Source organism: Numenius arquata, chromosome 9 (genome assembly GCF_964106895.1).
Source record: "Numenius arquata chromosome 9, bNumArq3.hap1.1, whole genome shotgun sequence".
NCBI lineage: Eukaryota > Metazoa > Chordata > Aves > Charadriiformes > Scolopacidae > Numenius > Numenius arquata.
Window position 1 is genome coordinate 4,880,413 of NC_133584.1, and position 27,340 is coordinate 4,907,752.

The 27,340-nt window shown below is 47.2% G+C and overlaps 2 protein-coding genes across 2 annotated transcripts; both read left to right on the forward strand.

Moving 5' to 3' along the window:
- The first annotated feature begins 8,114 nt into the window (after nucleotides 1-8,114).
- On the forward strand, nucleotides 8,115-16,270 carry EIF5A2 (eukaryotic translation initiation factor 5A2). The gene is made up of 5 exons (XM_074153380.1): nucleotides 8,115-8,265; nucleotides 8,529-8,730; nucleotides 10,094-10,198; nucleotides 11,218-11,349; nucleotides 12,004-16,270. The coding sequence occupies exons 2-5, from the start codon at nucleotides 8,566-8,568 to the stop codon at nucleotides 12,061-12,063; spliced, it is 462 nt and encodes a 153-aa protein (XP_074009481.1). The 5' UTR covers nucleotides 8,115-8,265; nucleotides 8,529-8,565; the 3' UTR covers nucleotides 12,064-16,270.
- Nucleotides 16,271-16,447: 177 nt separating this feature from the next.
- Nucleotides 16,448-18,571, forward strand: RPL22L1 (ribosomal protein L22 like 1). Its single transcript, XM_074153685.1, has 4 exons — nucleotides 16,448-16,479; nucleotides 16,836-16,928; nucleotides 17,354-17,475; nucleotides 18,264-18,571. The coding sequence occupies exons 1-4, from the start codon at nucleotides 16,471-16,473 to the stop codon at nucleotides 18,406-18,408; spliced, it is 369 nt and encodes a 122-aa protein (XP_074009786.1). The 5' UTR covers nucleotides 16,448-16,470; the 3' UTR covers nucleotides 18,409-18,571.
- The last annotated feature ends 8,769 nt before the right edge of the window (nucleotides 18,572-27,340 follow it).

Consider the following 27,340-nt stretch of genomic DNA (forward strand, 5'->3'; position numbering starts at 1 on the left):
GCTCAGCTGGAACGAAGGGAAGAGGGGTCAGGTGATGCTGTAGCTTCATGTTTTCACCTTTTTGTCCCACGCTTGTTGCTTCCTTCTGCTGAGTGATCTGATGCCTTGAGAAACCAACCGCTAGTGCAGTTGTGCTACCAGCACATGGCACTGGTCACCTGAGGTGCTAAGGAAAACAGAACTGAGCTAACTCCCCCTTACTCTTGCCTGTGCAGAGGAAGAAGGCGGATCCCACCTGGATCGGTTGGGATGCACCTCGCTTGCTTTGCTATCCGTGCATTACAGGAATGCTGCCCGAGCTCATAAGCATTTCTCGAGTCACAACATTTCTCATGAGAATCTTAGAAACTCTGGCTGGGCTGACGTGCATTATTTTTTCTTTTGTTTCAGCCAGACTGTTTACCTTCTCTTTCCTCCTCAGAAGCCTTTCATCCCTCCTTTATCCCTGCTGCAGCACAAGACACAGCACATCCTTGACCATGCAATGAGTCCTGCTGTCATCCCTCCCATGGTGTGACCATCGCCACGTCACCTCCCCTCCCTTCCCACCCTCTCTTGCCTTCCCTTCCTTTTGTACAACACTTAGACCCACAAGCTCCAGTTTCAGCTTATGCTCCCAGTTCCATGACAATTCATGATAAGGGGAAACGGATATTGCCACGTTAACTGGCAGGTGCCCCACCGATCCGACCCCTACTTTGCACCACGTAAGGTTTTACTGGCTGGATGTGCTTCAGCCAAGATAGCGCGCAAGCAGGAGGTTGCGTTGTTTCTGTAGCCTTGTTTGTGCTTGTTTTGCTTCTTTACAAGGTACTTTTATGTGACAAAATCAAACTGCAAGGATTTTTCTTCCTTTTTGGGGGGATATGTTGGAATCACTGTAAAAGCCTGCTCTCTGTTTGCGTGACATTTAAGATTTGCCTGTTCCTTGTTGTGATTCAAGGCTACTTTCTAGCAACTTTCTCAGGATAGAAACTCATTATTTATTTAGAGATGAAACACCAGCATTGCTTGGTCACGGCGGCGGCCAGTGAAGTGGTGACCATAATGTAACAGAGGATGGAACACAATGAAAAGCATGAGAACAGAGGGGCCACAGAGGACGATAGGCTGGCTTTGGTCTTAGGGAAGGTTCATGCTCCTTTCCATGTGCTTGAACATCTTTCCTTTGTAGACTTTACTCCCTTATTAAGACCCTAAAGCAAGTTCTGGTCCCTTCCAAGTGACTGGAAGTGTAGCCACGAGGTCCACTGGGAGAAATCTCTGGCCCCGGTCTGTGCACTGAAGCAATGAGAATCCACCACAGGCTTTCCTGGAGCAACTGCTGGGATTTATCTTGAGGAGAACCGGGTTGATGCTCTCATGTCTGCAGCGGTTGGAGGACCTGAGCCTGACACAGGGCAGGCAGGGCCCATGCTGCAGTGCACAGAAGAGAGCAGCGGAGCCAAGATGCAGGCTGTGGGTGGAATGGTCAGAGTCTTGTCTGCTGCAAACAGGTCTCCCCGGGTGAGAACAGCACGGCAGGCTCATAGGCTCTCCGTGGTGTCTACTGCAGGCAGTTAAATGTTATCATGGATTCTCTGGATGTAAAAAAAAAAAAGGGGGGAAAAAAAAAGAGATGGGTTCTTGCTTTCAGCAATGTTATCTATGTCTGTTACATAAAAGTGACAATGAACAACATGTACGGCATGTGTTGGCTTGTGCTGTGGGATTTTTTTCCTTCTGTACATCTCAGACGTATCTCCAACTCCAGATGGGGGGTATTTTCCTGGCAGGACACGTTTGCTCCATGGGTGGTAACTGCTGCGCAAACCCCTCAGCTAACTCCCTTTGAAATGGATGGTCCAGAGGCAAGACTGCGGGGCTGGGAGGCAGCAGGGATGCTGGTGCAGCTTAAAACTTGGTGCTGGGACCTCTCTAGGCACGATGGGCAGGATGAACATCTGGGGAGAGATGGGGTTCAAAGCAGATTTGCTCCTGCTCTGAGGGCAGAGGCAGGATGGGTTCCCTCCAGGAACAGGAGGATGGAAGAGCAGAGGCAGGGTGGCAGGGAGGGTGCTGGCACTGGAGTCCTAGATGTCCCCACCGGGTGGTCCAAACAAACCAAACAGCTGGAGCTATGGCCACACAACAGCCATACAGGTGGTTTAACATGAGAAAGGCTGGCCCAAACTGCTTTGCTAAACTTCTGCTGAGCTTCCTCCTAATGCCTGAGGGGCATCAGTAGGTGAGGATGTCAGCAAGTCAGCAGTGAGGGGTCATTTATTTAGCAACATTCCCAGCAGCCAGTCTTTGTTTTCCTGTGTGTTCCAAAGGGAATGAGAATAGAAAGCCTGATCAGATCACTGTAATGCAGCACATTCATTAGTTTAACAAAGCCCACAACACTAACAGTGCCCACAGCCATATTTCTGAACTTCCCAGAAGATCTGCCTGGGGGTTCAGAACCACTTAAGGAAAATGACTCCAAAAAACAGCTGTCAGCTGAAAGCCCTGTGTAGACTTCACCAGGCTTTCCCTCCTTGTTTCATCCCACACCTCTACGAACCTTTTGGCAAAGCAGGAGCCACAGAGCTAGCAGGCTTCACATGTCACTAGTTATTTTTTCCCCTGGTCTGCTTCCAGCATGCTGTGAATTCTGTGGGCTAACGAGATGCACCCCGAGTTTCACATTGTGCTTCCTCGCTCTTCACATAAGGGAACTCGGTCTTCTCCTTTCAGGTCCCACCAGGGGCTCTTTTGAGCCACAACTGGACAACACGCCTTTCAGTATTACATTTCATTTATTTGTATATCCCCCGCACCGGGAGATAATGCTTTGCTCACCCCGGGATGTTTCAAATCAGTCCTGCTGGTGGTTGCAATGGGGCGGGATGCGCAGAGCTCGGCGCTGCTGGAGGCTGCAGCAACCCCTGTCCCGGCCAGGGCCACGGTGGAAGGATCACGCCGAGATGCAGGGCTGAGCTATCACAACCGCACTTTTACCGCGTGTGACGGTGCAGGAAGGGGTCACACAAGTTGGTTAAATCTGCAGATGTGTTTACTTTTGTCTTGTCACATCAGGTTGGTAATTAGGACTGTACACTTTATCTCTCCTTGCTACATGCAAGTTCCAGTTTAAACTTGTTCTGGAGACACAGCTTGTTGAATCATTATTTTTTATCTCGCAGCGTTACAGTTTTACTACGTTGCTAATCATTAAGAAAATTTAAAAGACCGAGTCAGACTTATTAGCTAAATGGTCGTTGCACTTTAGTTAACATGTGAAGTATGTCCTCATACTGGGGTTGGCTAATAATGCAATATAATTAATAATACCTGAGAAAGCATCTCGTCAGCAAGAGCTTTGACGGTGTTTTCCTAATGTGCTGAGATGACAGCCATTAAGACTTTTCTGTTGTGTCAGACAAATGGCTAACGATATCTAGTTTCCCACTCTCTAGGCATAATTTTAAAATTAGTTTGACTTCCCTAATCCAATAAACTCAGGACATTTGGCCCCATTAACACTTTCCACACTAATTTATCACGGATTTTTCTGCCTCGCTTCAACTTGTTTTTCGTCACTGAGAAGTGCTACTTCTCCATCTCCCGAGTCACACGGCGGATGAGGATAAGGCTGAACCAAGTCCTGCATATGCAGGGACCAAGCCTTTGAGGTACGATGCATTTTTCAAGGTGTCCGACGTCCTTATCTGTCACCCAAATCTATGGGACCCGAGGAATTACACGGCAGGACATCAGCTCTGGATGCAGCAGCACATGTAAGGATGAGATTTAATTTAAGGTAACTGTGCTCAAGTATTTCACTAAATCCTGAAGCGAGACTGACAGGCTTTACCCAGAGGCAGAGCCTGAATAGCTGTGCTGAAGGAATCTCTTCCCCAGCAGGGTGGCAATTTATAATTCTGGCTGTAGATCAGTGGTCCTTAAATTTTATCACTGTACTTCCAGCATCAGCCCCAGGAGGAGGGAACAGACGGAGTTTCTGTGTGCTTTTCCTCTTCCTAGTGGGAGTCACAGGTGGTTACCGCCAGGTCAATGTCCCTGCGCTGTCACCACTTGCCTCTGATCTCCTGTGTGTGCCCTGGGTAATTCCGATGGTGCGGCTCTCTGTGCACACCTCATCCCACCACCTTTGTCCAGCTGGACAGTTGTGTGGACCACCAAAGAGTGGTGGGGTGACCGCAGAGCAGGCAGAGCCAGTACTGCAGCAGTTTTTAAGCACCCCAGGGTATGCAGCCCTAAATAATTGTAGGAACCATCCAGCATCCCCTTCTCAAGGTCAATGCAAATGCAAGGTGAGTCACTGACACTGCATTCCTTCTTCCTGGGAAGCTGAAGGTGAACGGCAGGATTAAATCAGTGCCTGGAGCAGAGTGGGGTGCTGATGGCAAGGTCACTGCAGAGGCTCTTTAACTGGGTTCACGCTACACAGAGAGATTGCACGTAGGAGCTCAGAGGGTCTGCTGAGCACAGCACTGTCCTATGGAGGTGGGGATCACCAGTCCCCAGCCTCTCTTGTGTCCTCCTGCTCAAGGTTGTGCCCAGAAGCCAGTGTGAACCCTCAGGACACAGTCCTGGGGTCAGTAAGGACAACAGTGAGGACACATTGGTGGGATCCCAGGTAAGATCAGCAGCTGAGAGACACTTGCTCAAGTTGGAACAGGGCTGTTTATGCTGCTTTGCTCGTGACCCGTTATTTCTAATCTTGTGACCTCAACCAAGTCTTGCTGAATGAACCTCCCTTTACTTTCCTGTGGTGCTCACCCAGCTTGGAAGAGAGCAAGGCTGGGTAAACTGCTCACCGCCGCTCTGCGACTGGCTCTCTCTCAGACAGCCTTCCCTCCGGCACCCTCTTCTGTCCTCGGGGCACCCCTGGATGTCCCAGGACATGGCTGCTCTCCTTGATATTCCACAGAGAAATTTTTCTCTGAAGCTAGAGATGCACCAGGCAAGTAGCTGGAGGGAGAAGGCCGCGTAAACTGGGCTGCACCCACACTCCTGTTGGTGTAAACACCACCTCCTGCATCCTGGTGGGTTTGTGGGTTTGCTGGAAACAAGGTGAGATGTTTACCCCAGTGCTGGCTGAAACGCATACTGTCAAAGCAAGGCTTTAATAAGGTGTTTTAGAGCGTCAGACATCTCTCCAGAGCATAACTGAGAATAGATACAACTCGCTCACGTTAAACCTTCCAAAAATTTTCTAACTCCAATCATTTCTGCAAAGCATTTCATATAAACACTCGGCAGAAACAAAGCTTGGTAACATACCGAGTCTGCTGTGCAACACTACACACACATGCACAAAAGGAAATACATTTACACATGAAAGGCCATGGTATTTACAAATATGCTTTGAAATCAAATTGATGTTGTATAGAAAAGAGGGATAATCACATTAGTACTATCAAGAAACACATTTTAGAAAATAAACATTGATCCAGACAAAGGAACGATGCCTGCAAGCAATGACTGATGGAGCTAATTTCCAATTTTTTTATTGAATCTCTGATAAAGGCTGCCTTGGAATATTTGTTTTGTGTCTCACAAATATAATCTACAGCTGCACTTCAGCAAAAAGACTTGATTTAGTACAAAAGATCGAATCATAGAATCGTTGAGGTTGGAAAAGACCTTTAAGATCATCAAGTCCAACCATTAACTTAGCAGTGCTAGGTCCACCACTAAACCACGTCCCTAAGTGCCACATCTATATATACTTTAAATAAAGTGCCACATCTATATATACTTTAAGTACCTCCAGGGATGGTGACTCAACCACTTCCCTGGGCAGCCTGTTCGAATGCTTGGTAACCCCTTCAGTCAAGAAATTTTTCCTAATAATGAAACTAAACCTCCCCTGGTGCAACATGAGGCCATTTCCTCTTGTCCTATCACTTGTTACTTGGGAGAAGGGACTGACACCTCTCAAATCATCCAAAATTAATCTGTTAATTGTGGAAAAACAGCCAAATTTATAATCTGATACTGAGAAAAGAAATTATCATTACTGCTCAGACCCAGGCTGCCCTGATTTGGGCTCAGAACAGTTGGTAGTTCTCTCACAAAGTATTTTATTAAAATAAAAGCATGTCCAACTAGTCACACACTTGCAGGTCAACAAAGACACACTGCACGTGTGAAAACACTTAACAGAATGCCCCAGTCTCTGCTTATCAACTGACACAGAAAAAAAATGGGCAGGTCCCCAGGCTAAAGCGTATCATCTCTAGAGCAGGCTGGGTGAGGCAGCATCCACTGAAAACCCCAGTAACAGAGGAGGGCCACCGTCTCGACCTGCTGGAGCATTACAAAGGGGGCCCGTGTAAACGAAAGCCAAACCCATCTCCTTGGGTACACGCTGTACCATTTGGAGTGGCATCTATGTACCCGAGGGCGGGACCACAGGCAAACAGATCACACAGATTAATGTGAATTAAATAAAGATCCCCTAGAAACCCTTTAAAAATGTGAGTTTAAAACTGGATCCTGGAACCACCCCACTAGAACACTGACAACAAACTCAGGATCTTGGGGCAGAAAACATAGGACAGCATGCTGCAGCCCACATTGCTGAGGGCAGAGGCCAGCTCTGACAACGGTGCGACACACACCTCTGAATTTCTGCGTTTTTGTGTTTGTCTGATGTTTAAAGCAAGTGATCTGCATGGCACCAAGCTGGGCTGGGCCCCATCCATTAGCAGCTCCACAGAACTGGTGAGGTCAGGTGAATTCGGTCAAACAGTGAAAGGTGTTACAGCATCAGACCTGGAGTTTTAACAAACCATTTGGCTTTATTTTGCTTGGGATCCATCTGTCTGACCTGGTGGCTGCGTTCTTCACCACACACCTCTCCTCAGACAGCGCAGGGGGTGGATGCCGGAGGTTGCGCTGCTGGCATTGCTGGTAAGGGGTAGGGCAAGGAGCCACACGAGTCTCATGTCCATTAATGACAAGCTTTCACCGTGGCTTCTTGGCAACTTCCTTTTGACTGATTACTGTGCACTTGCAAATTGTACCTTTCTGATTATTCTGAAAGGGGAAACATTTAAGCAGACGAAAGTGCTTAGTGTTCACAGAATCACAGAATAGTTTGGGTTGGAAAGGACCTTTGAAGGTCATCTACCCCAACTCCCCTGCACAGAGTAGGGACATCTTCAACTAGATCAGATTGCTCAGAGCCCCGTCCAACCTGACCTGGAATGGTTCCAGGGATGGGGCATCTCCCACAGAATAGTTTGGGTTGGAAAGGACCTTTGAAGGTCATCTACCCCAACTCCCCTGCACAGAGTAGGGACATCTTCAACTAGATCAGATTGCTCAGAGCCCCATCCAACCTGACTTTGAATGGTTCCAGGGATGGGGCATCTCCCACCTCTCTGGGCAACCTGGGCCAGGGTTTCCACCACCTTCATCGTGAACAATTTCTTCCTTGTATCTAGTCTAAATCTTCCCTCTTTTAGTTTAAATCAATTACCCCTTGTCCTATCGCAACAGGCCCTGCTAAAAGGTTTGTCCCCATCTTTCTTATAAGCCCCTTTTAGGTACTGAAAGGCCACGGTAGGGTCTCCCTGGAGCCTTCTCTTCTCCAGGCTAAACAACCCCAACTCCTTCAGCCTGTCCTCACAGCAGAGGGGCTCCAGCCCTCGCAGCATCTCCGTGGACTCGTTCTGACAGGTCCATGTCTCTCCTGTGCGGCGGGCCCCAGAGCTGAAGGCAGTACTCCAGGTGAGGTCTCCACGCAGCGGAGCAGAGGGGCAGAATCCCGGCAAATCTCACGAGGGGGCTACATCCCGCCAGGCTTTGGAAACACTCATTTCTCCTCCAATTCGTTTAAAACCTGCCTTTCTCGCCGGGAACGCACCCAACCACCCTCCTACAGGCAGCGGCCACCGGAGCCGCCTCAGCGCCAAGATGGCGGCGGGGGGCGGGACGGGACTGGTGCGGAGGCGCGCGGCGCCGCTTGGCGGCCGAGGGCGGAAACGGCGACGGGCGCGCGGGCGCGCTGAGCCCAACCGCTCTCCGTAGGCGCCGGCTCGGGCGGGGGGGGGCGGGGGCGAACGCACGTGGTCAGCACGGGCCAATGAACGCCGGGCGAGCGGCGGAAGCGGGAGGGCGGGGCCGGGCGGGGCGCGGTGCGCGCGCTCCCCGCCGCCCCTTCCCGCCGCAGTGGTCGGGCGCGTGTGCGCGGCGACGTAACCCGCCGTGACCCGGCACCGCCCCGCCACCGGCACCGGGACCCCCCCCCACCGGCCTTCCCAGGTAAGAGGGGCCGGGAAGGGCGCCGCCGCCGGGAAGCGGGGGTGAGGCCAGGCCGGCGGCTGGCGCCGCCATCGGGATTGGGGCGGGGGGCGGCTCGGCACATGGCGGCTCCCCGCTCGCCGGGCACGTGTGGCGGAGCGAAGCGGGTCGGGCCCCGCCATCGCGCCGTGGCCTCGCCGGAGGGAGGCGGTGGGGTGCCCTTCCCCTTGTCCCTGGAGTCTCCGCTGCCGGGGCTCCGGGACGACTCTCTCGTTTGCCTGCAGCCCCCCCCCCCCCCTCCCCGGCCCCGCCGCCGCCACCATGGCCGACGAGCATGACTTCACGACGGGCGATGCCGGCGCCTCCTTCACCTACCCCATGCAGTGCTCGGCCCTGCGGAAGAACGGCTTCGTGGTGCTCAAGGGCCGCCCCTGCAAGATCGTGGAGATGTCTACCTCCAAGACTGGCAAGCACGGCCACGCCAAGGTGAGCCGGCCCCGGGGCTACGGGCTAGCCCGGGGGGAAGGCTGTAGCCTTTTCCTTGGCAGCGGGTTCTCCGTCCTGCCCCTGCTTTTCCTGCAGCTGTGTCTTCTCTGCCACTCCAGAGTTAGCTCCAGGGCTGCCCGTAATGTAAAGGATTGAGAACAGGGCCTTGGGTTGTTGGTTTGGTTTTTTTCTCCCCCTAACTCGTTAAAAAGCTTTAATAGCGGTAACACCCTGTTTCTGTAGTGGGGGCAGAACAAGTTCTGGAAGGGGTGGGGGGTGCTGATGAAACCGCCGGGGCGCGGTCGGGTTGTGCTGCCGCTGCCCACCGAGGCAGGGTTCTGTGCCCGCCTGTGCTGGCGGGGTGTCACTGTCGCGGCGCTCGGCGTCACACAAGGGCTGCGTTACGTAAACCCGAGGAGCCCAGCGACAGCCGGGACCTCCCTGGGTCTGCTCTGCCCTGGTTTTCCTGGCCTGCCTGGAGGCTGCTTTCCTTTTCTCGGCGCTCAGCGAGGAGCGCCTTCCCTCCCCTGCATCCCAGTGGGGATCTTCTGAGCTGCCCTCTGGGGCCACAGTCCTGCTGCCCAAGCAGTCGGCTCAGACAGCTCTCCAGAGCTTGGACCAGGGCTAGACTCCCCCTTCTTTCATTCAGCAACAACTTTATGGGGGGTCTGCTAGAGTTTAGAGGCAGATCTGTTACATGCATGGACTAATTAGAGTTGTAAGTTTCCACAGCCTTGTAGGTGGGTTAAGTGTTTAGGATTTGTCAAAGCCAGAGTATCCCAAACCCATGCCGGCTTTTTTCCTGTCTCCATCCCCTCGCTTTTTTTTTATGGCTTGTTTTATTAGACAGATCCAGCTTTCTTAAATACTGAAACAGTTGTGAGGGTGAAAGGAGCTGAGAAGAGCAGGCTGCGAACTGGTAATCCAAGCGCTGGCTGCAGTGCAGAGCTGCTGCTACCACAAAGGGAGGTGGGAGCTGCTTTAATCTCGGTGCACGACCACCTCTTCTTTTCCCCTTAACCTTCACGTTGTCAGAGACACTGTTGTGTTTCTCGGAACAGCTAGAACTTAAAGTAAACGTTTTCTGAACCGCTGCATACTCGCAGCTCTCACTCACTGCTGTAAAAGTACAGAAGGCTGTGGAAGATAACAGTGACTGATCTTCATTTTCATGTGGCGCTTCTGTAGCGTGCTACAAAAGGGTGTGAGAAGCCTCCTCTCGGTGCTCGGGCTGCTCTCATACCACAAGCAAAGGGTCTAGGCAGAATCTGGTGTGGAAAATTGCATGAAACCAGCAATAGCGATGGCATTTTCCTCCTCCAGGACCAACAGTAACTATGGTGCTATTTTTCTTCTCTTCTAGGTCCACTTGGTTGGTATTGATATCTTCACTGGTAAAAAATACGAAGATATTTGCCCATCGACTCACAACATGGATGTTCCAAATATCAAGAGGAATGATTATCAGGTGAGTTAACACCACTCTGTCCTCCCACACATTAAGAAGCTTTATATTCCTAATGCCACACGTAAACTCTCTTCATCCCAAAACCGGCCTCTCAATTAATAAAGTACTGATGCCAGAGTTAATGGAACTTGCCTGTCTGGACATGACATTGCTGAACTCATAGCATTTAGTGAATTGTTAAACCTGTCAGAGCTCATCGATGGAGAGCTCGTTACTGTACTAACAACCTCATTTTGTAGCAGCAGTCTTTAGAAATGACAGGTAATAGACATGATTCAAAGCCACGTTTTTTCTAGCTCGTGTTGTAAGGTCACTTCATTCTTTGGGATACTGGCACCCTTTGGATTCTGGAGAGAGCTCGTCCCTGCTGCAAGCTATTATTAGTTAAAGGATAATATAAGCGTATATTGTCATTTATCATTTCAGCCTTACATAGGATAGATGAATCAACAAGACAGCCTTAAGCTGCATCTGATGCCAATTCTAAGTCACTACAGTGCTTTCTGCTCCTTGTGTGGAAGCTGGCTTTAGCTGATCTCTAGTAATTCTGGTGCTCTGAAATATATGGATAAAGAGAACTTGGCAATCTCTTGTAACTTCTGTAATGCCTGCTGTGATAGGGATAGTGAGCTCTTAAAAGCACCACAATTTAAAGTGTGACTGGCCTGTCTTAGGGCACAGACCTTCCAGGAGATTTCTCTCATGTTCTTGAGTATTTATGGCCACTGAAATTCAGGATTTATCAGACTTGTTAGGGCTGGATTCCACCTCACAAGGATGGATTTTGCGGTGCCCCACGTACCATGAACTAACCAGCAGGGTTCTGGTGATTCTTGATAGCAGACTGGCTTTTGCTACAGTTGGCCTCTGACTGTTGTTAAAAATGGACATAAATTAGGTTCTTAACTGTTACAATACTAAAGACTTAACATAACAGGTAGAGTTCACTGTGCCTTCAGCTGCTTCCTGCTAGTGACTACTGATGTTAAATATCCTAAAAAGTGAATTTCTCTTCACAGCTGATAGGTATTCAGGATGGGTATCTCTCCCTGCTGACAGAAAGTGGTGAAGTTCGTGAGGATCTAAAGTTGCCAGAAGGGGATCTTGGTAAAGAAATAGAAGGAAAATTCAATGCCAATGAAGATGTGCAGGTAACTATAGAGGGCAGACAAGAAGAGTTACAGTTAATTCCACTTGATTATGCCGTGAAGAAATCTTATTTTTATATTGACCGTTTGTGTCTCTCTGTGAAGAGCAGGTTGGAAGTATGGGAAATGGTCCTTTGAGATGTAGGAGGACTTTTGTACTGGAGGAGCTCAGTTGATAGTGAGGTGATACGGATGTCTCTCAAATGCCTAGATAAACCCGACCAGTGCTGCTTGCACGGTGTGGATTGGAGCCTCCAGGCTTTCTTAGTCGGGACCAAGCGTAGGGCTTTGTGATGTAGCCTGCGTAGCCGAATTTGCTGTTTTAGCAAACCTGTCTGGCAGGTAGCTCTGCAGACTGCAGTCTGTACTGGGCCACACCAGCTCCTCATTCGGCTTTATTGCAGGAGCTTGTTCATCTTCCTCTGTTGTAGGACACTCAAGCTGCCAGCCAAGGCAACACAGCGAAGAACAGGCAGCAGAAAAACAAATCAGTGGGAAGGGCAGATATTGTGGAAATTCTTCCAGTGACCAACCAGCTTCAGCTTCTTTTTCTCTTATCAAGAGGGGTGGGATAGATATTATAATCTGAAAGTCTATAATTTCTGGAGTGCTTCCTCTGGCATGGGTTGGAGCTCACCTATGTGTCTTTTCTTCCAGATATCCGTCATAAGTGCAATGAATGAAGAATGTGCTGTAGCCATAAAGCCTTGCAAATAAAGAGGATCGCCAGGCTCGGGCAGCTGCTCAGGTCTGGACAAACCACAGATCTCTAAATTTGGTTCCTATTGTCACCAAAGCTCTGGCCTTCACAAGCAACCTCATTTCTTTTTTGAATTGTTAAAAAAAAAAAAAAAAAGCAGTGCTGGATTCTGGATTAGTGTTGCAGGCTAACTGGCAGTTTTCAAAATCACTGAGATTTTAGTTCCTTAATTGTAACTATTTTAACATTCCTGTGGGTTTCAGCTATGGATCTAAGAAACCAATCAGGTGTTACTAGTGGATATATTTTTTATTTGCTTGAGCAAAACAGTGTTTGTCTGTATGAACAGACAAAATACAGTATTCAGGGGCTTTTAGATAAGCTGGTAGGTATCTAGGATTATAAAGTGACCTAGAGCACAAATAGTATTTTTCTTGACATGTTTAGGTAGAACTGACAATAAAAGTAGCATTTTTTTTTTTTTAAAAAAGCTTAAGTATTTTGTGGATTGGGACTCTTGCAGAACTGTAGGTGCCAATCGCAACTTTTAGACCAAGAAACTCAAGTGATCAAAAATGCCAGCTGGCTTGACTAAGCCCCAGTGGCCATGTGCAACTTAACTGTATTACCTCTGTATTCTTCTTTGCCAACTCGTTGGCTTATTGTAACGATAAAATGGTGTCAAAGCCTACCTGTGGTTTAGGCAGGCAGTTGGAATATTGGGTAGATAAGACATAGATAGGTCAAGGGGACACAAAGGTGAGAATGGATGTTAAAGCTATAGACTTTCACTCGAGGCCTTTGTCAGACTTGAAAAATAAAATAGAAAAATGCAGTTCAATTGCTTTCCTTTATTGTATTTATCTTAAACTATAAAAGGGTGACAAACTCCATGGGAATCTGTTGCAGTGCTTCCAGCTTTAGGTTTTAATCTTCAGGTTCAGACCATATTTTTGTAGCACAGGGACCACATGTTTTTCAAGAAGTGGGACAAACTGTAGCATTGAGCCTAAACTAAATGCATGTGATTGTTTTTGAGAAAATAAATAAATAAATATGGAACTATTGTATTTTCAAAATATAGACTTTACAGACAATAACTGAAAACAACCATGGCTTAACTATAAAAGTAAATTGCTACATAGTTACGAAAGCGAGCTCCTCTCCAAGGGAGCTCTGAGTCATTGAAACACGCATGCATGCCTCTAACTATTTAGTAGCTTAACAGGCAAACACAAGGCTTCACAGAACTAGTCACAGAAGGATAACTAGCCTACGCCTGTTTAAGGCGTTCAACTTGAATACTAAGACTTGGTGACTCCTTTATGAGTGGGAAACTTCCTTAACCCGTGGCTCAGACCTGTCTTCACAGTTGCTAAATTGTTTCGTGAACTTGCCTTAAGCTTCAGTGGCTGTTGGCTAGTGGAGGACAACTTGTACCCACGTGGCATGCTGCCCTGGCCAGCACGCACAATTCACACTCGATTGGCAGTGGGAGTCAGACTTCACGCTGCTGTCAAATGCTTAAAAATGTTTTCAGCTTAATAGTATGTACTCTCTAATCCCCAAAGGGCTCATGGCCACTGTCCTGAACTGCCCTTGTGCATACTGTGGCAGGGCTTAGCAAATCTTGGAGGTCTAACGTAGGTGGCAAACCCACACATTTGTCATAGATTTCTCCTGACAGGGAAAGCAGTACAGTGAAGGTAAGACAGCAATAAATAATACTCTGGTCACAAAGCACAGTTAACCTGGGACACCTGGCAGAAGCAGGATACTGCCACACGCTCTTGCCCAGCACAATACACATCGCAGGTGAACTCTGTAAATAGCACCTTGACTGAAATGGCAGAATTGCTTTTAAAAAAAAAAAAAGCTGTAGATGCAAGAGATGGAAGTGCATTCAGAACAGTTTCAAAGTGCATGCTTAATAGTTCAAGCTAGTCTGTGCTATGCTCCTCTCTGCCTCTCCATAGAACTGGTACCTGAAAGACAGGCTTTGGAGGTGACTGTGGAACCATCGATGATGGTCTTGACAGCAAGCTGAGCTGTGTGATGTTAAAGGGGAAGTCATGGGTTGCTGTGTCAAACTATTGTGAGTTCTAATGCTGTCACCACGTTACAAATGCTTCTAATATGCTTGAAAACTACAAGACTTGGATTTGTCCTGGTTCTGGTAGTGCTTCAGTCTACTTTCAGGTGCCTGTCTGCCCTCTAAAACCTTGTTGGAAGACAGGTATTTGATGCCGCTGGCCCACAACCTAAGCAGTTACTTAGACTGGAAGCTCTCCAGGACAAGGGCTGGGTTTTGTCCTGTTCATATAAGCAGGAGTCCTGGTCTGACTGGAGTTTTCAGGTACTACAGCAATCTAAAGACAGAGGTTTTATATCCTCCAGCTTGCTGGAAGAGCCCTCCTTGGGACACATGGATGTCCTTCTATTGCAACCTTCAGTTCTGCAAGATTTAAATGATTAAGTACTTCATTATAGGTTTGTTCTTATATACTTAGTTGTCTTTTGTGAAGCGCTTCGAACACTACGGAAGCGCAGAGCATTGGCTCGTCATGCATGAAGTTTCCCATAGGTAATACATAAGCATGAGTCTTAAGCATAATCTCCAAGTTTCAGTAAAGTTAAAAGTTGCTTCTGAACTAGAACATGTATTTGAGGCATTTTTTTTTTTCCAAAGTAAGATGTTTCAGTTTACTGTTAGAATTGTTTGCAACAAACTTTGTGATCAATAGTCCATATAGATGCGTGTTTTTAAGATCCCTAACCCAAATGCTTAGGGAAATTCTCTTTTCATAGCTTTACTTTAAAACAAATCTTACCAATGTATTTGTTCTGTAATACTGTCTTAACACTTAAATTGTGTCAAAAACGAAAACTATAAACTTCTAATACCTGATGGCAATTGTTCAGAGTAAAGGCTGTGAAAACTAGGAGGTGAAGAAAAGGATTTCCACTCCAAATAATGCATTTTTTTTATGGCTCCAATTCATTGAGTTTCTCTTACTACTTTACAGAATTTGAAAAGACTGCAGTGTTTCCTGCCTCAAATGTTGGCAAATAATACTTTAAGATTTCAATGGATCCTTCTAATTTTTGCTTATAATGGTGGTTTTTCAACTAGGCTCTTGCTAGTTGGGCCATGTTCTCAGGGCTGTTTTTTTTAAGAAGTTAGCTGAATTTCATTGTTTTAACGTAACTGCTTTCAAGCCTCTTGCAGGTTTTTCTAATCCACAATGTACCCAGAAATGGTGCACAGTCTGTAGTTTCACAATACAGGTAATTTTACATAATCTGTAAAGAAGTCGATTTTGTTGACAGTTCAGACTTATGGTTACTGCAGGTCAGTCTCACAGAATTCAAAATTCAATAAATCCCACCTTTTTTGGTTGAGTAATTTAGAATGTAGTTTGTTACAGTAGAACTAAACTTCAAGGCGGGGGCGGGGGGGGAAGAGACCTTGTTAAGGATATTTCGAGTATCTCACTTGTACACTGAGAATGTTAAGGAAGGCGTAGATCCTGGAGGTGTTGTGCTGGGAGCGCGGTAGAGCGTTCAGCACGGGATGCCAAGCATCAGGTGTCTCTCCAGCATCTGTAGCCTGGCCCTACGGTATTTGGCATCTGAGACTTAACTTGGTTTGTTGAATTGAGAAACGAAATGTTGGCTATGTCTTGCTGTTATCGCAGAAAACCTCTGTTGTCCTGTGCTGTATCTTGTAAGCTTAACTGTGGTTCGGTGCGGCTTTCAAAATGCGGGTGGAAAAGAGGAACGATGGCGATGACTTGTTTTACTGATCATAGCAAACACCAAATCCTGTAAATCGTGTGAACTGGGCATGGTTGTCCTCATGGTTCAAACCTGTTATCTGTTTTGGAAGCTGTATTGTTTTCAACACCCTGGAAATGATTGGGGAAAGATGTAAATGTGTGTTTTGCTCCAGAACTAATAAAGATGTCAGTGCTGTGGGGAGCTGGGTGCTGGTTAAGGTCACAAGGACCGCGGGAGAGTCTTTAAGGCTTCGGTGAAGTTGTCAATGGCTCTGTGCGCTCCAGCAAGGATGGTCTGTTCTCTGGGCCTTGGGTCCCTCCACTTCCCTGAGGAGAATCGCCTCACTGCCGCGGTGGCGCGGCATGCCGCTCGTACGAGAGCTTGCGTTTTTGCCCAACAGAAATGAAAATCGGGAAATAAAGTTCAATAAAAAGGTGACTCCTTCATGCTAAAGACGTCTCCTGCCTGCTTGTTCCTCTGAGGAGACACGCGCCCGCTGGTGGGAGGGGGCTCTCCTCCTCCTCCCGGCATGCCCCTGGGTCCGCTGCCCTGCCCCGCGCGTTTACGTGATGACGTCGGGCTGCCTATAAAAGCGTGGCGTGGGGGATGATCACTCTTTTCTGCGGGAGCGGCGGGGCGGTGGCATGGCGCCGGTGAGGGCAGCGTGGGGACGGCTGTGGGACGGGGGTGGGCCTCCCTGGCGGAGGTGAGGGCGGTGTGAGGCGGCTGGCGGGGAGCTGGGTGCCTTCCTGCCGCCGGTGGCCAGCGGGCCTCTCCCCGAGAGGGTCTGGAGTGGGTGGCGGGCGGCCGGGGCCTGGGCTCAGGCCGGGATGAGCTGGCTGCAGTGAGCCCCGCTCTCCAGGCGGTGTCGGCCTGGGCCGGCGCCCGCCGCAGCCGGGGCACCCTCTGCCTTCTCCCCCCTCGCACTGATAAAAGGTTTCTGGGTGTGGGATGTTAATGTTGGGTTTTGTTTTTTGGTTTGTTTTTTTTTTTTTTTCCTGTGTTTTAGCAAAAGGACAGAAAATCTAAAAAGTCAACCTGGAAGTTTTGCCTTGACTTGACCCATCCGGTAGAAGATGGAATCTTTGATTCCGGGAATTTTGTAAGTCGGTTTTGCTCATGCTTCTGGTGTGTAGCGTATATATAGGTGTGCATATAAATATATGTACAGCCTTAATACAGTAGGACAACTGAATTACTACTGAAAAGTTACCTTTTAAACTAGTAAAATCAACAGCTGTTCTTTAAATTACCAGCACTTTTCAGAAGTTTCTTGGGTTTAGATGTCTTTTATAGACAAGATGGTTCGTACCTATCTGTGATGAGAACTATTTTAAATTGAATCCTGTTTTAGCATGGGGGTGATTTTTTTAATTACATGCTGTAAAATCTTACTGCATTGTGAATACTTGGTATCAGGACATAAGTAAATGTGATTTTTAATATTGCTCTGTGGCTAGGGTCCCTTCCCTAGTTCATACCTAGGGTGCCATTCCCTAGTGTTCTATTTTTTTAATATTGAAACAGGAACAGTTCCTAAAGGAGAAGGTTAAGGTCAATGGAAAAACCGGGAACTTGGGCAACACTGTTCACATTGAACGACTGAAGAACAAGATCACAGTGACATCTGAGAAACAATTTTCTAAAAGGTTGGCATAGGTTTCCTTTTGTTGTATTTGTGATAGTGGATTTTGAACGGTGGTACGTGGAATATGATGCACTTCTGATACCTGCAGAGAAGGTCTTAGCTCCAGACTTCATAGCACTTGTAAATATTAGTGAAAGACTTAATTCAAACAGATTTGTAACATTAGATATTTAAAAAACTGCTTTTTAAAACTAAAGGCTTGATTCCAAACTAATGCTTCCTCTAATATAAGCATAGTAATACAGGGTTGCTTTATGTAGGTTGTTAGAAGTGTATCAAGGAAATACAAGCTTTTAAATGTCATACTGAGCTCATGTCATGGGTGGCTGTTTTATTACTTAATTGGTTGTCTTAAAATGTGTGTGTACGCAATACGCGTTGTTGCAAAAGAACGCTTTAAGTCAAATGAAGCCTTAAACTGCTTCCTGCGTTAGGCCATGCAACAGATGAGTGCGCTGATGAGAGGTACAGTTCCTTCCCTGCATTCACCCCTTCATTTGCTGATACAGATGCACCGCTACCTGTTATGTTAGACCCAAGGTTTTGAACCACTTCTCAGTGCTTTTGAGTTACTGGCATTGTACTATGCAGTCAGAAAGCATCAAATAATAAATTCTTACGTATCTGGAATGGAAATACACTTCCATTATCTGTTGTATATGATAATTCTTTATTTCTGGATATAATAAGTGTGTTGTTGACCTGCTAAAGCCATGTCTTGGATGGAGTGTAGACAACAGTAAGGCTTGTTAAATGAGAAAGTTCTGATGTGAATTTATTCTTTTTAAGGTACTTAAAATACCTCACGAAGAAGTACCTCAAGAAGAACAATCTGCGTGACTGGCTTCGTGTCGTTGCGTCTGACAAGGAGACGTACGAGCTACGCTACTTCCAGATCAGTCAGGATGAAGAGGGATCGGAGTCTGAGGAATAATTGAAGCTTATCTTTCTACTCAATACAGCGTACAAAAGACTAGAACATCTATTTATAAAGAACACTTAACTTATTGGTGAATAAAGATTTTGTACCCTGTTTGACAGAACATGGTTAGTTTTCTATCTTTTTTTCTTAAATGCTAATTAAAAACCATTGCGGGGAATGATTTGATTTGCAGTTTTCCTTCCGTTGGTAGAAATCAGAGCTGTTCCATGTGGCATCCGTGAAAGTCCAAGTAGAAGAGAACTGAGGCCTTCGCCCCGTACAAGTGTAGGTTGGTTACATCAGCGTTTAATCATACTGGTGCAAATAATGCTGGAGCTTTTCGTGACTACAAGTACCAGCTCCTTCTGAGAAAGATTTCATTTCTGCGTGATTTTTCCAAATCATTAATTGGTTGTCGTATTCCTGTGTATAAGCACAAGTCAGACTGGAGTATAACAGATTTGTTAGCCAGGTTTATATTGGATTGACGTGTCAAGAGGCAGGGACAAATCTCATTGCCAGCATCGAGCTAAAACACCTTAAGGGAAGCAGCGAGATGTGCTTTAATCTTGACGGTGACTGAATCGCACGGAATCCACACAGATGTTTGTACTTTCATGGTGGTGGATTTTCCAGGTCTTGTATTTGACTTCTGGGATTATTTCTTTAATTCAAGTATTTCTTTAGTGCAAGTGGCAGGTTATTCGTTGAAACACAAATCACTCCAGATCCTATAAACAAGTTCTTTTGCTCATGTAATATCAAGGAAGTTGGATTAGTTTTCACTATGAAAAAGTGGTATTTGTGCGCTGCGGTTGCAGTAACTGTTCCATCCATGTGCATTTGCTGGTAGTGTACTCTGTGTGTGATTAATTAGAATATTTACTCACAGGCTCCCGTGCGATGGTGGGCTCTGGAATTAGTAATGCCGTATTTGTTTAATATCATAAAGCAGGGATGGAGGTAGGCACTGATACTGAACTTTGGGCTTGAACACATCTGCTAGTTCAGGCTGAAGCGTGCCTACTAAATTGTTTAATTTCCTGATGATTTTTTTTTTAATTATTTCAGCATTGTTTTTGCTGGCAGACCTCTTGAGACAGACTATTAGGAGAGTTGCCAAACACAAAGCAGTGCAGTTAACAGTCGAGTGACGCCCACTTGTGCTACCTAAATCAAAACGAGGGGCGCAGAAGGGGAGATGAATGTTGTCAGCAGCCTCGGGGTCCCATTCGTCACCTCTCAGTTTGCCCAAGCAGCCGCTCCTGAAGTGGCCCCAGGAGATTGGGAGGAATCAGTAGTGGGAGAACCACTAACGTGTGTCACCTCCGCCTTGTTATTTGTTTCGTTTTGCCATTTCAGAGCAAAAGGAAGGGAGCAGCGCCTGTAGCTGGCTGGAAGGCCAAGGATTATTTCCCAGCTCATGTGTGTTGAGCTTTATATGCTTCAGTGGAAGTAAAATACCTGAAGTCCTTTGGATAATGCCAAAGTGCTGCCTTGGAATGTCCTATTTGAGAAAAATCAGGCAGTTTGGAAGCAACGATTAAAGGTGGTTGGGTTCTTCCCGATGCTTTCTTAAAGTAGTTACAGTGAAGTAGTCACAGTATTGGCAGTTAATCCTGTGTTGAGCCAGCAACGTTGTTTTTCAAAGCAAAGCTGCAAATATTAGGAAACCTCTGGTGTGTTTTCTTTGCTGCACCAAGTGAAGTGAAAGGCAGCACCATTCCAAAATACATCCCCGCCCGTTTTGTCAAGAGTTGGGCTTTTGTGTGGTGCCGCATCCAACCGTTCCGATTAAATGGGAACGAGCACAAACACAATCGGAGCTAATTGGATCCCCCTGCCTCGTTATCCTGCCTTTTAAAGCAGCCTGGCAGCTACACGTGTAGCCTGGCAGATACGGACTGTCATTAGGCAGAAGATGGGGAAAACTAAGGCTGGGGATTTCAAGCAAAGCAACTTATTCCGTGGCTGGGTTTGGAGGAAAACTGCCAAACTGCTCGCCTGAGCTGTATTGCTCACTGAGCTTCGCTGCCGTGAGGACGGAGTCTAGGAATTCCTTGCCCCGATGCTTGAAAACGGGTAAACTGAAAAAAAAAATAAAATAAAATTCCAAGTTTGTGATAACAATAATAAGTGCAGCTCAAGAGCGCTTAGTACATTTAGGAAAGTTTTCTTTCCTCTTTTAATAGCAGAGGGGGGTTAAATTTAACTGGAGTGTTTGCAGGATGATTGTTGATTATTAAAGTTTCGTGGAGAAAAGTAGCTGGAGTACAGAGAGGAGAAGCCGACCTCGGACAAAGCTTCAGAAAAATGGTGGTTCTTTCACAATTTCATGGATTTCACAGCTGAAGAGGCCAGGAGTAATGCAGGTGGTAGGCAGGAAACGCAGCCTGTTATTGTTCTCACAAGGTAATTAATACAAATTATGCAGATTCAAATCAAAGCGAGCTTTTTTAAAAGCCACAGGTCAGCATTTCTCTGAGCTTTGGCGGGGTCTAACCCATTGAGATGCCAGCTCTGCTGCGCCGGGAGCTGCCAGGTACCTTCGTGCCAATTGTTTGGGTGGGTTTGGTTTTTTTTTCCAACTGAAATCTGCTGTAAAATAACCAATTTTGTTCCTCTTTGTTTTGAAAGTTAAAAAGATCCCGAGCAGCTTGAAAACGGACAGGATTGACTGTCGGAATTTTCCGTATTTAGTGCTGGCCGGGAGCCCAGAAAAGCCCCACTCTCCCTCGGAGCTGCGGAGACGCTCTGTCCTGCGTCAGCCCAGCCATGAAGATGCTGGGAAAAATAATGCGCCCGCAGCGTGAAAACCTCGCAGGTGACCAGGGATGATGCCAAATCCGGTCCTCGTGGCTCCTCAGTACCATCTCAGACGATGCTCAGGGTTGCTTTAGGATTTCCGGAAGGGATAAGCATGAAATTCAGCAGGAGTGAATGCTTCGGGAGCACTGCTTCTCCACCTTGCTGAGGCGTACACACACACACACCCCCACACACACCCCAAGTTCATCAAGCCAGAAATTTAATTTGGAAAGAGGAATAATCTTTGCAAAGCACCAATTGCACTGGTAGTGCAGCAGATGGGCCAGCGCCTCTGAACTCAGGGCGCAGGAAAGCAGCGGCACTGTAACTCTCACCAGGCTTTAATATACCCCAAATTATATATATATTCTCCCCCCCCCTTTCATTTTTCAATAATGTTTCTCCCCTGCATTTGTCAAAAAAATGTTTTTACTGCTCTCTTCCAAATAAAACACGCTTAGGAGCGACCTCCCACACATGGAAAATTTCAGTGTCTGGCAAATAAATAATAATAAAAAAAAGAAATGGAGATTTATAAGCACAAGAGCTACGCGGCCAGAGCTATTTATGCATGAGCATACAGGGATGTTATATTTCTGCACTATCAGTCTCTATCGCATCTACTGCAGCAAAACTTTCACCGACTGCCATTAAAATGAAAAAAAAACCCAAAATATCGAAATCCACAGAATTTCCCCAATCCTAACCACCACTAGTAACAGTTACGTCTAAATGGCCTTGCGTATCCGTTTGCTTTCTGTCTGTGTGCCCTTCTGGCCCATAGCCCCATCAGAGAACAGCTTTATCATATAGCTAAAAGCAGGAAAATCGGAAATAAAGAGGTAAATAATAGCAGGAAATAGCTGAAAAATGTGTCGGGGTGCTAAGGTATACAATAGAGCCAGTGTGTGGGAGGTATTAAAGGAGGCACAGAATCAACATCTTCACATAACATCAGCGCAAAGTAATTAGAAATAGAGAGGCCCATGGAAAAAATAAATACTCAATAATAGCTTCAACGTACCCAGCATCAGGAAATGGGCTTCAGAGGTGGAAATGATCTGATTACACCAAATACAGACAAAAATAAGGAACAATTTTTGTTTCCTTTTACAGACAAAAAAAAATGTAAGAAAACTTCTTATCGGGCAGAGCAGAAAGGATCAAATGCCTCTTCACCTTGCCTGTACCATGATGTCCCATGGGGTTTCTGCCTTGCCCCATCCCGTTGCCCTGGTTCCCCAACCAGCCCCATTCCCCTGCCCATCAGCCCTCACAGCAGCACAAAAATACCTGTTTGAAAAGTGCTGGGACCACAGAAAAGTGACTGTTTTTCTTGCCAATGCCCAGGCAGGATGCCCTGACAGACGGCGAGGTGGGCATCCATTGCCTAGAGAGGCCTATTCCACCTTCCCACTGTCGTTATTAAGGCTCACAGCTCATGCTTCCCATTCAGAGCAATAAAATATGGTTTATTTTATATGGATATGTTTGATATTGATAGTAGACTCTTTGTCCCATGGACTTTAATAGCTATGTCAGGCGAAGTGTCCTGACATAATCCCGATTCCAATCTGCAGGGATTTGTGTAAGCACCATCCTATTTCAGCATCAGCATCATAGAGTGGTTTGGGTTGGAAGGGACCTTTAAAGGTCATCTAGTTCAACCCCCCCCCCGCCATGAGCAGGGACATCTTCAACTAGATCAGGTTGCTCAGAACCCTGGCCAACCTGACCTGGAATGTTTCCAGGGATGGGGGCATCTCCCACCTCTCTGGGCAACCTGGGCCAGGGTTTCCACCACCTTCATCATGAACGATTTCTTCCTTGTACCTAGTCTAAATCTTCCCTCTTTTAGTTTAAATCAATTACCCCTTGTCCTATCGCAACAGGCCCTGCTAAAAAGTTTGTCCCCATCTTTCTTATAAGCCCCTTTTAGGTACTGAAAGGCCATGGTAGGGTCTCCCTGGAGCCTTCTCCAGGCTGAACAACTCCAACTCTCTCAGCCTGTCCTCAGCTCCAGCGCTCTGAGCATCTTTGTGGCCTCCTCTGGACCCATTCCAACAGGTCCGTGTCCTTCTTACGTTGGGAGCCCCAGAGCTGGAGGCGAGACTGCGGGGAGGGGCGTCTCACCAGAACGGAGGAGAGGGGCAGAATCCGCCCCCTCCCCAGCCCTCACCCTGCTGGCCACGCTGCTGGGGATGCAGCCCAGGATGCTGTTGGCTTTCTGGGCTGTGAGCCGGCTCAAAGCCACCAGGCACATCCTGTTGCCAGCCTTCGGATCGCTGCCCAGCTATCCCGCAGACGTAGGAATAGCTAAATTCCCGTGGCACATAGGGTTGGTTTTTTTTGGCAGGATGCTGTCAGAAAACCACTTTTGGGCTTGCCTTGGCACTGCAGCTGCTATTTGAGCCCTAACTCACGCTAAAGCTGCTGCTTGAGAGAAATGCTGTTGCAGAGCACAAACCGTAGGTGGGAGGAGTGGCCTGGGGATAACCCAGCCAAGCGGCTAAAATATGCCCCAAATCCCTTCCAGCAGGATCCTGTGAAGCCCTCATGGAGGAAGTTGAGGGGTGGGGAGGTGTTTCCATGACCCCTCCAGGCCTGAAAACTGCCCTTAGCAGCTTTTTGCATCTAAATCCCTTTGCTTTGGGGACTAAAACTCACAAAGTACCAAAGAGCCACCAGCTGGGAAAGATTTATCCATTGTTGTCCATCCATGCTGGATTTAAATGAGCAATTAAGAAAGAAACACTTTAATATTCTATCAACAGATCTTTTTTTTTTTTTTTTAATTAAGTGGTTTAAACTTGGCAAGACAGTTCAAACACCCCATCCCCACAACAGGAAATATTAAGCATGATTTAAGTCTCAGTTTCATTACAATCCATAAAGTGAGGTTTTTGGTAGGGATTTTAAAGGAGAACGTGGGACATGGGGCATTTTTTTCAGCAGCCCATTGGCCACACAGTGGCACCCATGTTCCCCACATGCTGACGGGATGCTCCGAGCCCAATCTTGGGGTGCCAAAGCCAACAAGGCATCAGCATCTTCCTAATCACTGGCACATGGGGCAGGGAGAAGAAAGACAGCACTGAATAATAAATACAGCAAGGCCAACAAGCAGCAGAATTGGAAGCAAATAACTAAAATGCTTCAGTCTGATGCAGAAGGGAAGATGTTTCTGGGCTCAGAGCTGCTGCCAGCTCCAGCGAGGGAACCCCCATCTGCCCCCAGCTCCTCAGCCAGGACAGATAAGGGATAAGGGGATGCTCAGCCATTCCTGTTCCCAACACAGTAACATTTTCCAGCAAAGCTGGAAAGCTGTCAATCCTCCTTCCAGCTCGTTTAGAAAATATTTACACTGTTGGAAGATAACAGCCCTGTGATAGGGGTAGTTTTTGCTGACACAGTGGGCTTCCCCGCAGAAGCCGTTTCAGGGCTCTTTCTCCCACCCCAGCCTGGGATGCTGGGTCTCCCAAGGGGGGTAAAGACCCTCCCCATGGCACCCGGCAGCAATGGGGCACGGCATGGGGCTGGCAGGAGCTGTGAGTGGTCAGCAAGGGGCAGCTCTGCTGGGTTGATCAGCGCACAGCTCAAAGCAGGAGGGTCCTGCCATCTCTCCTGGCTGTGCAGCACCCACCACAAGCTCCAGGGACCTGTGTTTCCCCCACCCCACCCCCGTGCAGGTTTTGGGGCAGATAGGTGTACACTGGAAGTAGGGTTCTAGTCTTCTTTTCTCGAGATAGCCTCAGGAACACAGGACCAGGGACGTTGCTGTCAAGCATCCCAGGGAGCATTAACCCTCTGGAAGTGACGGGTGTGCCATGATATATGGCTGTTTCCGTGAGAATCTATATTGGAGCTGAAAAATACTAATGAAAACCAAACACTGGAGCCCTCTCATTACTCCAGCTTTGCTATTCAATTTAAATTCCCCCAGTGTTTGCTTTCAGGCCTGCCAGACCTCGCTGACCCGGCTGACAGGTTACAGCTCCGTGCCAAGAGGTCTTTGCTAGCAGCACTGCGGCAGCAAAGTGGACGAGAAACATAGACAGGCACCAAAATTTGCGGTATTGGCTTAAAAATCGTGAGGTTGAATAATGAATAACTTTTTGCTCTTCTGCAGTTTAAGGAGTAATATTTCCCAACTCATCTTGGCAGGAGAGTTAGAAATTAATTTGCTTTTAAAATTAAAGTCTCAGGAAATCGTGTGATGCCAAGGGCTGAAGTTTTAAGCGAAATACATGGAAAAAGCGGTAGTGGGTCTGACCGAAGGTTCTGGATGCTGGTGCCCTCCCTTCAGCAGGGGTCAGGAATAGGAGGCAGCATCAACTGTACCCACCAAATTGTGGCAGCTCATGGTTAGGGATTTTCCAAGCCAGAGCTGGTATCTGTGTGTTCAATAACCCTCGCTAGATTCCTTTCCTACCATAGATCTGTTTGATTTTTTCTCCAAACACCAGCTATTGCCAGGCTCGCAGTTATACAAAAGCAGTGTATCTGTGGACCCAGCAGAAGATGAAGCCAAATAAAGCAGGCCTGTTCTGAAGCTGAGATCAGCGCTGCTCTCCTAGGGAAGGAGGGATGACCAGGGAGGAGCGTTATCTGCCTGAGAACTGCTGGCTGCCACTGCATCCCTCTGCTCCTCCTCCATAGGCAGAACCACATCCATCCATTAAAGGGAAATTAAAATGAGTGCCCCAATTCAGGCACAAAAAGGGCCGGTTCTCCCAATTCCCCCCCAGCTGCAGTCCACTTAGCTCTTTGGAGCAAAAACCCCTTAATGTTTGCAGGAGACTAATCCGAGCTCAAGTGCACATGCAGAGCCCAGGGCTGGGCACAGGGAGTGAACATGACCAGGCATAGCTATATCAAAAAGATATATATTTATGTATATATATTATTAAATATAATAGCTATTGTTTAGAATGATAACAACATATAATAATAATCACAGAATCACAGAATCTTCATGGTTGGAAGGGACCTTTGAGATCATCGAGTCCAACCATACACACACACACACACACACACACAAAAAAAAAAGAAAAAGACCCAAAAAAACCCAAACAAAAAAACCCCACACCCAACCCAACAATCTCGGGCACTAGAGCATGCCCTGAAGTGCCACGTCTACATGTTTCTTAAATACCTCCAGGGATGGCGACTCCACCACCTCCCTGGGCAGGCTGTTCCAGTGCCTGACCACCCTCTCAGTAAAGTAATTCTTCCTAATATCTCATCTAAGCCTCCCTTGCCGCAACTTTACACCATTTCCTCTGGTCCTGTCATATCTAACATATATAACACATAAACTATATAGATAATGTATAAATAAAATATAGAAAGATGTAGATTATATGCAAATACTGTATAGAGAGTATATATATATATGTATAATTCCCAGGGAATGTGTCTCTCAGAGGACAGGGGTGACGGCGGCAGGGTGCAGGCAGCGTTGTACCCCATCCGAGCTTGCAATGAGCACTGGGCCACCGCACAGCTCCTAACACTCTCAGGGTACCTCTGTAATTACACACTGCGGCCACAGAAGTATAACCGTGTATTTGGTAGCAATCCTGAGCACCACACCTTGGCTCTGGGACAAGCCGTATGCCCTTGGAGGTCAGCAGGCGGAGGAAATCTGCTTTTTCTCACTGACTTCTGACCTTCAAACACACCCTGGAAAGCTCAGGAGGGCCCTTTTCCTCTCCCCGCAAGCACAATAAAGAGGCACAAAGCAACCGATGTTTTTGCAGGTGCAGAATTATCTGTTGGGAGAGTAAAACTGCAGAGTTTACGATATAAAGCTGCAACTTTTCTGCTCACCTTTAGCCAGAGCCTGTTTCTAACAACAGCCCAATGATCAAAAAAAAAAAATAAATCAATAAAGCCCATGAAATCAGAAACTGGCCAAAAAAACCTCCCAGATTTTGCTCCAGCACATTTTGGGGGGCTTCTCTGAGGCTCCTTACAAGGCAATGCCATTACCAGGGGTGCCCTGGGAGGGATGCGCAGCACCGGCTGCCTCTCTATTTGCAGCTTGGATGCTCTTTGCCGGGGTTGGATTGCTGGGACTCGGTGCAGAACAGGGGCATTTTGCTGCTGTGCACAAAACCTCTGGGAAAAGCTC